The sequence below is a fragment of the Microtus ochrogaster genome, chromosome 6, assembly GCF_000317375.1.
Source record: "Microtus ochrogaster isolate Prairie Vole_2 chromosome 6, MicOch1.0, whole genome shotgun sequence".
NCBI lineage: Eukaryota > Metazoa > Chordata > Mammalia > Rodentia > Cricetidae > Microtus > Microtus ochrogaster.
The window spans coordinates 43865735-43876324 of NC_022013.1; the positions used below are offsets into that span (position 1 = coordinate 43865735).

The following is a 10590-nucleotide window of genomic DNA, read 5'->3' on the forward strand; positions in this document are numbered from 1 at the left end:
GGAGGAAAAAAAATAAGTTGCTGGGAAGCCCAAGCGATAAAAATCTCAGTAAGAGCCAAGGGACAAAACTCATTACAGATAAGCCTAGTCCTCGCTTTTCCCCCGGATGCCTCTCCCATGTAGCTTACTTAAAGCGTGGCTCCTAGGGAAGCTGCCGGAAAATCCAGTCCTGCCCTGGGGTGCTGCTTTCCTCTGCCCCGGGTGAGAGGCGCACTTCACACGTCCTCTGCCCAACCAGGCCACGGTGCAGCCACCTTCTCTCCGGAGCGAGAGTTGGGTAAACTCCGCCACAGACCTTCGTGGCTTGGGGAAAGCGAGTGTAGAACTGAGGCTGGATTTTGCAAGCCTGGGATTGACCCCCCACCCCCACCCCATCTTCCAGCCGTAGGCTCGGCCAATAGAAGCTCGGAAAGGGGAAGAAAAAAAAAAATCAAATCTCAAAGCAACCAGAGTGCAAAGGCCGCTGGGCTTTGTCTCCTAGCCTGGAATGCACCAGGAAAGGGACGTAGGGGGTGCAGGCACGGTCTAGGAGGTAGGGCCGTAAGGAAGTCCCCTCTCCATGAAAAAGGTAGCTGCCAGCCCCTCCTTCGCCCCCAGATTCTAACCCCGCTACCCTTCCCTTCTCCCCAAAGTCCCGGATCCACGAGCTACTCCAGCCAAAGAGCTCTCCGAATCCGCGGAGAAAGCTTGTTTTTAAGAGCTCCCAAATGGAGCAGAGCCACGTTGACCCCAGAAGATAGCCGGTCTCTTCCCTGTCCTAGACCGAACCACGGCTACCAGCTTGCCTAACCTTACACCCTTTGCCCTGGGCACGCCTGGAGAGGCCAATAGTGCAAGTCCTTGGAAGCGTGAGCCCAGCGCTGCCGCTTTAAGAGAGTGCAGTGCGCGTGCCCGCCGGCGGCAGCCCGGGGATGCGCGTACTCGCGCGCCCGTGCTCGCGCGCCCCCGCCGCCGCGCGCCCCCAGCTCGCTTGCTCGCCCGCTCGCCGGCTTTAAAGTCTCTGCCAGGATTCATGCTCACATGTTACTTCCTGTATGGAGGCATGGCCAGTTTCCAGCCCCGCGCTCTCGGTTCCTCCCCAGCCTGCGCCGGAGCCACAACTTTCAGGAGCAGGGACTGAAGGCGCCCTCGCCCCGGCGCCCCTCTGAGATCCTTTGTGTTTCTCTGCGCTCCTCCGGCCGTTTCTGTTCTGGGGTGCTCTGCGCTCCGCCCCGCCGCTTCCCTCCCTTTCCCCGCTCGCAGACATGCCTCCTTCCTTGCCGGGGCCCTGGAAGGAGCTGCCCGCCTGAAGCCCGGAGCCGCCGTGCAGCGCACAGCCCCGCCGTCGCCCGCCGGTTCTCGGGCTGCGCTGCGCAGCCGACTCAACTTGGGGCTCTTCCGCTGCTCGCCGCCGCCACCCGCGGTCCCTGACTGCCCCGGGCCCCGGGCGCTGCCGCCGTGCGCCTTCTCCTTGCCCTGCCCGACCGGCTGAATCGTGTCTGAGCAGAAAGCCTCCCTTCTCTTCCGAGAGGATCGTCCCTAGAGTGGCTTTGCATCCCCGGTCACTTTTTGAGGTTTTCCCGGGGACGCTTGGCAGCATCCAGGATTCCTGCGGGACCGGTCGCCGAGCGTGGGGAGCCTGTGTGGTGGCGGGCGAGCCGAGAAAGCCTTCTGGTTTAGCGGAGCCTCGCTCGGAAGCAAGAACTTATTCAACAAGTTTACCCCCCTGCTTTTCTCTTTTTCGATGTGCGTTTTCGGACATGCGGAGGTTACTGGAACCGTGTTGGTGGATTTTGTTCCTGAAAATCACCAGTTCTGTGCTCCATTATGTGGTGTGCTTCCCGGGTGAGTGAGGGCCGCCGACGGGACACGGCTCCGGCCCGCGCGCGCGGGGTATGCGGAGTTGTCGCCGGGGCGCGGAGCTTGGGCGCCAGTCTAGGGACCGCGGAGAGGGTGAAGGGGGGCCGGGCTGCCGGGGAGGAAAGAGGGCTCTGCTTCATTGGCTCGGGCAGTGTTCTAGGAGGCTGGTAGTCGGGGAGGGCAGAAGCAGTGGCGGGCTGTGAAGGATTGGGGACTGAGATCTGCCCTGTCTGTAGCTTGGGAAGCTTGGAGCAGCTTGAGTCGAGGGGTGGAGAGGTGGGGGGATTGCTTTGCTGATCCGGAGCCATCCGGAGGGCTAGAGTTGCAGGGTGTCTGGGGAGACTGGCTGTGGGAAGGATGCTCTGTTGGTTTAAGTAATCTGGGATGCTCCCATTGCTCCGGCGGGGATGGACGGAGCTCATAACGGAGGCTCGTTTTGCATCCCTCTGACCCTTTGTAGGGGGGTGGTGTTTGGCGGAGGCTGGCTGCAGAGGATTCAGGATGTGAGGAGCAGTCCGCGTTCTGGTCGCCGGGGCCGGGGCCACCTCCTTTCAGCCTTGCTCCGGGCTGAGGTGCGGGCTACGCCTCAGTGCCGGCGCGAGACAGCTCCCTGGATGCGGGGGCCTGGGGGCTGCTGGAAGACAGGGAGCAGGGGTTTTTGGCTAGATCGGTGCCTTTTGGGGCTCGCGGCCCCTGTCAGTACCACTCTCAAGGGCTGGGCTGCAGGGTCCAAGTGCAAGGGGTGGGTCGGCGGCTGGGTTGCTTTTGGCGTCCGGGCGATTTTTTTGCTGTCTGGCGCGCCCTGCCTCCCTTCATCTTTGCCCTTTTGCAGGCTGAGTGTGCCTACCAGATTCAGACCCAGACCCGCTCTTTTTCTAGGTAGGTTAAGACTGGAATAATATTGGCCACAGACGACAATCCTAAATCACTGCACGTAGCCGTGTGCCGCCTGCGACCCTCCACTCCCAGCCTTCAAACCCCCCTCCCCCGCTTCGGTGAGGGCAGAGGCCAGCCTCTTCTCTTGCCGAGTCTGAGGGCTGCAGCTCCAAGCCTCCCTCAAGCTGCCCAGATCCTTCTCTGTGGGTGAAGGCCACATCTTCTGTCCTGGCTGGGGGAAAAGGGTGGGAGAGGGCGCGATTTGCTTTTCTTTCCTCGATCACCTAAGGACAGAACACCCAGTTTTTCTGCTTTCTCATCCGCCCGTTCTGGGATATTTGGAGGCGGCGGTTATTCTAATCAAGAAAAAGATACGTGCCCCAGTGTTTCCGCTTTCCCTGGTTAATAACAGCTTGTGCTTCGGTTGCCAGAGCGCGGGGTTTTGGTGCAGCGGGTACCCCCAAGCCCGTCTTGCACCTAGGAGTCAGGCGTGAGGACCCTCGCTGCTCCCCCCCCCCCCCACACCACCAGGGACCCGCTCTAAGAGGACTGGCAGCGAGTGTTCCCTTCTTGGTAGGTTCGAGGATGGTTGTGAGGAGCAGAGGACAAAATACTGCGGGTTCTTATGCCCCCTTTTCCTCAGCATATCCTCCGGTCTCCGGAGCTGTCAACCCAGCTCTTGGCACAATCCAGAAACCCCGCTCGAGGATCGGTCAGGGTGTGAGTGCCTACTCACCGGAGGCCCAGGGTTTGCATCCTGGGGTCCTGGCTCAATGGAAGTAGACACCGAGGAGCATCTCCTCTGAGAATTAGCACTTCTCTCCCTTAGAGACCATGGAACAGCATTTGTTTTTATCACTGTCTCTGACAAGATTTTTTTTTCCCAGAGACTTGCCAGCTGAGTGCGCTCGGGGTCGAGCCTAGTGAGGGACACTTTTTAATAGGGGCGGTGGGAGGCAGCCTCGCAAAACAGAAATTTCCAATTCCGTTTCTGGCTGACCCCTCCGGGCTGTAGCCAGTGTTTCTACAATGTCTTTCTTCTGGTGCCTGAGGAGGCTTGCAACCCAGTATGGGACCGCTAGGGATGCCGCCTTGATGAGGCTTCAACCATCTCAGGTCTCATTTGTCGTTCCTGCCCAGCCTTCCAGGCAACTAGCCCTTACCCTCACCCCAGAAGCCAAGGGCGGTTTGTAAGAGGCACAGGGAAGGCAGCTTTTGGAGTCAAAGTAAAAAATATCACAGCCCTGGGAGATGCTGGTTTTAGGTTTGCTGAGGCCGCTGGACCTCAGGGGGCGCCCCAGAGCCACCTGTCAAGCTCCAGCTTCCTCTAGACTGGCTCAACCACCTGCACACACCAAAGGGTCGGGGCACACGCGTACAGGTGCCCTGGCTGGGGGTTTGCGACATCCGGTGCTAGGCGGTACCCACAGCTCAATGCTGCCGCCCGTGGTAGGCTGGAAAACCCTTGGGGGACCTGTCGCTTTGGGACCCGGCACTTCTTGCTGCCATAGCTTCGGAAACGTTTAACGTTTGTCTTGGGATACATTTTATTTTTCTTTTGTTTTTCATCAGGGTCCTCCTTGTGAGTTCTTAACTGAAATTTCGTGTTGGTTATTTTTGTTCTTTTTTTTTTTTATAATCCCACCGACTTTTCAGCTGCATGTGAGCCCCCAGCTCTTGTTCAGAACTCAGAGTTGCTGTGGTTTAGGGAGGCCTTTGGAAGTAGCTAGGGCTTGGGTGTTTTCCAGCGGTCGGAAGCAGGGTTATGGCTCTTAACGGCGTGGCGAGTGTGGGATCGCTGCCACAGCTGGTGCTACAAACGATGCCTTCAGAGTGCTGAGGGAAGGATTATCAAACACGACAGTGGGCACTTCACATTTTTTTTCTAGTTCTAAAATATTAGTGTGGAAAATCATGAGATAACATAGTCGATTCTTAGATATCTCCTCTGAAGCCTCAACAGTTGTCAGTGATTTCCTCTAGATCCCCAACCTCCTCAACACACTAGCGTGTGTGTGTGTGTGTGTGTGTGTGTGTGTGTGTGTGTGCGTGCGCGCGTGTGCGCGCGCGCCTGGATTGGGAAGGCAAAGCTTACTATCTAGCTCAAGCTGGCCTCTAACCTGAGCTGGGCTGAGGTAGGCCTTGAATCCCTAATCCTCCTACCTTCAGGGGTGCTGGGGTTACAGGCCCATTGTCAAACGTAAGATTTTAAGTATAATTTTGAGTGGTTGACATAACTATTTTGTCTTTATCTCCAGACACTGGGAACTGAATCACCTCCGACAGGATGTAAAGTAGATTACTTGAAAGGGTTAACTTTTGCCCCCCCCCCCAAATTAATTTGCACTCTTTAGCTGTTCATACAGATTCATAAAAAATCAATTTCTTTTGGCTGCTAGAGTCATTCTCTCGATTCTGATGGCCTGTGTTGTGATGACATTGTATCTAGCAGGTTGCTGTTGGAATACTTCAGAAGGAGGAGTCTGATTACTTTTGTCCTGAATGGGTCAGAATTGAGTGATTGACATCCGATGTCCTGTGAATCCTAGCTGGTCCAGCGACAGGCTTCTCTAGCTACTACATATGTGAATTGGGCATTTCAATGGCCATGCCTGGGACCCCCTCAGGCAGAGACTAGGAGTAGATTTTGGAAGTCTTCACTCTTCGTCTTAGAAGTGAGGTCTGACAAGTTTCTCACTTCCACATATTCGTGTGAGAAAGAAGACTTTGTTATCTCGTCTGTACGCCCAGTCCCGCTCACACGATTAGAATCAAATCTTCCATCTCTCCTTTCAGACATTGCTTTTGGTGAGGATTGCTGAGGTTAGAATCTAAACACAAACAGGCACAAATACACGAAGGCATACTTGGGTCCTTCCAAAACAGAGTACGTTCCCATCTTGGCTGACCTGAAGACGGGGGCATTCTGTAGAAGGACTTTGAATAATACTGTTTACACTGAAGCAGAGACTATGTTGCTTAAATGAATGTCCAGGAAGTATTGATGATTTGATGCTGTGAGAAAAAGCAAATACAAAATAGAAGACAACCACCAAACCAAACAAACAACCCCCCCCCCATTTTAACATTTCTGTTGTTTATTCCTAAGTTGGCAATAAAATCTCCTGGAGTTAAAGGAATGTCTGTGTCACACGGTGCGCTGTACTGCCTCTTGTCCCTGCTCTCCCTTTCTTGCCTCCATCTTTAGCCACAGAAGCAATCTGGCACTTACCTGCACCTTCCTGAGGTTGGAAAGGCCATGAAACCAAGTAGGCGAGCTGGCCTGTACCATGCCTTCGGTGGTAAAATATGCCTTTGGTGGCGTTTATTCTGTTTCTGTTCAATGTTCTGATGGTAGCCCCAGGGGGCCATGCTATGCAAGGTGCTGAAGACAGGCGTGCCTACAATCAACACTTTCATCTCAGGCCGTATCTCTTGTGTTCATAACTTGGAGCTCTGTGGGAAGACCTACGGATCCCAAAGTTCCATCTACAGTGGTGACATCCTCCAGTCAGCCTGTGATCTGCCTTGGTGCCAGGTTGACCACTCTCGGGTCCTGATTGGTCATCATCGGCCTTGGGATCCTGTCTCTACCCGTGCAAGGAATAAGAGTCAATGTGTTTCAAGTAATACAATGAAGCTAAGGAAGAAGTTCCCTGTGTTCAATTTCCCGCTGCGCGTGATCTAGGTCAAGGTAGTAGCTCTCTGTACAGCAGAGCAAGGGACCTGGGTATAAAGCTGTTCTCATTAGAGCGCTCTCAGCAGGCCTGAAGTTGAACGTTGGTCTCTGGCTTGGCTCAGCACTAAGTGGGCACGTTTTACATCACGGTCAGCTACTCTAGATCTGCAGGAAGTCTTGACAGGGTTAGAGAGCACAGGCCTCTTGTTCCCCCTGAAGAAATGAGAGCAATCCTCTTGCCTGCTGAGAACATCATGGGAAGCCATGTCAGTCAGTCCCCTGTGCCCTCGGAATCAGGTGTCGCTGTGTGGAAGAGTTACCTGTTACCAGCGTCATTATTTATTTATTTATTTATTTATTTATTTATTTATTTATGTGCTACATTTATGCAGCATTATAATTTTAAAAAGATGACTAAATAACAGGGTATTTTGCAGTGGCTTTGGGTTTGGTTCCTAGCACTGATAAAGACATTTTAAAAGACTGCATTCCAAATCCTGTATTTGTTACAGCCCCGTTTTTTGAATTCTCTGGTTCCAAATCCTCAGGACTAGCCAAGTATTAATCTCTTTAAAAGATAACTATCTTGTAGCAAGATTAGATGAATTACACTTGGAGAAAAAACCTTGGTGGGCTGGGAATACAACTCAGTTGGTGGAGGGTTTGCCCAGCGTGAAAGAAACTCTGGGATGGACTCCAGCATGTATAATCTGGGTGCTGGCACTTGGAGGGGGGAGTCAGAAATTCAAGGTCATTTGTAGTTACACAGAAATGTTGAAGCTACCGTGTGTGTGTGTGTGTGTGTGTGTGTGTGTGTGTGTGTATGTGTGTGTGTGTTGATGGGAGCATGTAACAGATCCTTGGCTTATTCATACTACGGAAAGATCTCACTATCTAACTCTGGCTAATCTGGAGCTTGCATGTAGACCAGGCTGGCCATACACCCCTAAAGGTCCACCTGCCTCTTCCTGTGCACTGCAGTGCCTACCTGTGAAAAGAGTTCTTTCTTAGCCTTCTCCACACTGGCTGTGCAGTGCCGCTCTAAGTAGCTAGAGGGTTGAGTGAGCCCTTCAGGGACACTTAGCCTTGGACGGGCCATTTTACTTGTTATCGTTTGTAACAAAATGTTTGGTGTTTTGACAGAAAAACAAAACAAAAGCCTGCTTTAACACAAGATGTCTCCAGGCCTGTGCAGGCTTGAGGGATTTTGACAGTTGCGCTTGATAGGATGAATCTTAAAAAATATTAAGGAAATGCTTCTTGGAGGGAGGAGGATGAATGCCTGGTGATCCCATGCTGTCTGTGATGTCTGCTCTGTGGGAACGGGGGTATGACTGCTCTTCTTGGGGTGCTGTGTAGGAGGCAACTCCGACTGCTCGGGAACTTCGGTTTCTGTCAATCATTCAGTGAGCGCTACCGTACTGTAGCAAGGGAGGCACCTTACAGGAGCCTGGCACTTGTTAATACTTCATTATTATTGTTCTTCTTCTTCTTATTCTTCCCTAACCTAGGTTGCCATTGAGAGTTGTACACAAATGTAGAGAAGTCAGTAGGAGTTTGTCCTCCAGAGCCGGCCTACCTCTCCTCTAGCTGTGTACTGGAGACAAGTGATTTCCCTCTCGTGTGCCTTGTTCTTCTCTCCCCATTAGTGCCAAGGAATAGTGCTGCTACCACGTCTCCTTAGGTCTTTATGCAGTGGGTGGGGTAAAGTGCTCAAGGATTTAGTGCGATGTGTGGTAAATAATAACTCAATAATTTAACCGTTTTTTCTTTTATGAATATGGAAGAGTTTGGATAGGAGTATACTGGAAAGAGAAAACTGGACCAAGAAAGGATGACTACTTAGTGATAAGAAAATATACAATGGGTTTCTGTTTGGCCTTTGTTGTTGGGTGGAGGAGGCAGGACAGCATGGAGGGCATGGCCAGTGGAGGCAGGCAAGCTGGCTGCCTTTCACCTGTTCGAGTCTGTGGTGGTCTTTGTACACCAGTCTCAACTTCATGTGTTTCCGGCTAACCTGACACAACAATCTTTCTGATCCCTAGGTACAAGGAGTGGCTTGGTCATGCACCCTGAGGGGTGTGTGTGTGTGTGTGTGTGTGTGTGTGTGTGTAGGGCAGATGTTGATGTTGGGTGTCTTCCTTAATTATTCTCTGCCTTGTATTTTGAGACAGGGTCTCTCAGTGAAGCTGGGGCTCCCCTCTTTGGCTAGCCTGGCTGCCAGGCCCCAGCAATCTTCCTGACTTGGCCTCTCCAGGATTGGAATTACAGATTTGTGTCCCAGTGGCAGGCTTTGCGTGTGGATGCTGGGGATCCAGACTCAGCTCTTCGTGCGAGTGTGGCAGGCAGACACACTACTGGTGGTTCACCGATGCTCCAGCCGGCTCCAACAGCTCTTAGCAAGCGTTTCTGTCCTTTTTGGACTTCATTGTAGCTGATGAACCCTTGCTCTGTGATCATCTTTTTGGGTTTTTGTGGGCTGGACTAAGGGAGAACCAGCAGTGGTATTGGGTACCATCTCCCTTTTTGGACCTGTGCTGCGCTCTGCCCATTAATGTCTCTGTTTCAGGGTTTTGGACCTGCAGCGTGTGCAGGAGACACCATGCTAGCCACAGCTCCTGCCCTCTGGTTCCAGTTCTGAAGGCGCAAGTCAGAATAGCACGGCGCTTTTCTGGCCAAACAACAAAATGCGATTTTAAACTGCTCAGTTGAGCTATTTTGGGGGAGTGACACAGTTGGCTGCCGAAATCTAACTGAAAAGGAAGAAATGAAAGCGCAGTTCATGGAATATGTAACACTTCCTCAGAGAAAATAGGGCGAGTGCTCTTATTTTGGGCCTGTGATACTATGTTGCTGACTTTGCAGCAGAGCAGAGAAGCAGGCTGTTGGATCGGGCAGTGGGTATATACTTTTGAGGAATTCCTATCAGTTACTATGCGAATCTGAGAGCTCTCTGGTTTCTCACACTGAGATTGCTCCTGAGGTCTCCGGCGCATTTGGAATATTATCTGGAGGAGTTTGGATAAAGGAGACAATTGTTAGCATTTTACTAGGCATAGATGAGCGGAGGCATACTGTTCTCGTTTAAGATTGTCTTTTCTATCTTAAAAACTTAGTTGTTCATTTAGTTCGAGTGTATTTGTCGGTGGGTGTGCCCATGTGTGTGTGTGCAGGTGCCTGTGGAAGCAGAGGGCATTCTTTGGTTCTGCCCCTTAGGCATCTCTACCTTTTTTTTCTTTCTTTTTTTTTGAGATAAGATCTGCCTACTGGACAAGGCCATGGAGCCTCAGGGAGCCACCAGTCTCCACCTCCCTAGCACTGAGTTCACAGACTGCTAACTACACGTGCATATCTTGCTTACCTGAGTTCTGAGGACCAGACTCAGGTTCTCTAGCATGGAAGGCAAACACTTCACCATCTGAGCCATGTTCCCAGTCTCCCCAACTGGGGAACCATTTGGGGCTTTGACTGTTGTGCCTCTCATTATCCTATATATCATGTGAGTGTGGAGTGTGGGCCGCAGGTTCTGAATCACCCAGCACTGGAGGAGCAGGGTTGGCGGAGATAGTTAAACTTGGCAGGAGATAATGCGGGTTCTGGATTTTTTTTTTTCCATAGCGTAAAACTAGCTTCAAGGAGCCTACTTACCAGCTGTGAGATCTTAGTCAAAACCTTCACCTTATTTTTCTTCTTTTTCTTCCTTCCTTCCTTCCTTCCTTCCTTCCTTCCTTCCTTCCTTCCTTCCTACCTTCCTTTCTTTGTGGCCTGGGTTGGGGTCTCATGTAGCCCAAGATGGCCTTGAACTTGCAGTGTAGGTGAAGATGATCTTCAACTCCCGATTTTCCTCTGTCTCCTAGTTATAGGCATGTGAGTGGCCCGGGGGGTTAAAGCCAGGGCCGTTTTCAAGTGGCCACATTCCCAGCCTAGACTATATTTGAGTATTTTCCCCCTCATCTTTAGCTAAATCATTTCTAAGATTCTTAGAGTTTTAGGTTTGCTGCTTCCACACTGAGTTGTTGGGAGGGTTGTGACCTTTGTATACTAAGCAAGTCAATTATTCAGTGCATCCTGCACTCTGTGGGGGCATCCTGTACTCTGGGGCATCCTGCACTCTGTGGGGCATCCTGCACTCTGTGGGGCATCCTGCACTCTGCTCTGTGGGGCATCCTGCACTCTGTGGGACATCCTGCACTCTG

At 52.0% G+C, this 10590-nt stretch overlaps 1 protein-coding gene across 2 annotated transcripts in view; it reads left to right on the top strand.

The window, feature by feature from the left end:
• The first annotated feature begins 973 nt into the window (after positions 1-973).
• Ptprg (protein tyrosine phosphatase, receptor type G) overlaps positions 974-10590 on the top strand; it is a 685269-nt gene continuing 675652 nt past the window's right edge. For both annotated transcript variants that reach the window (XM_013346852.2, XM_026779901.1), the window contains exon 1: positions 974-1824. In XM_013346852.2, the coding sequence (XP_013202306.2) occupies positions 1740-1824 (85 nt within the window). In that variant the 5' untranslated portion in view covers positions 974-1739. The remainder of the gene's footprint in view (positions 1825-10590) is intronic.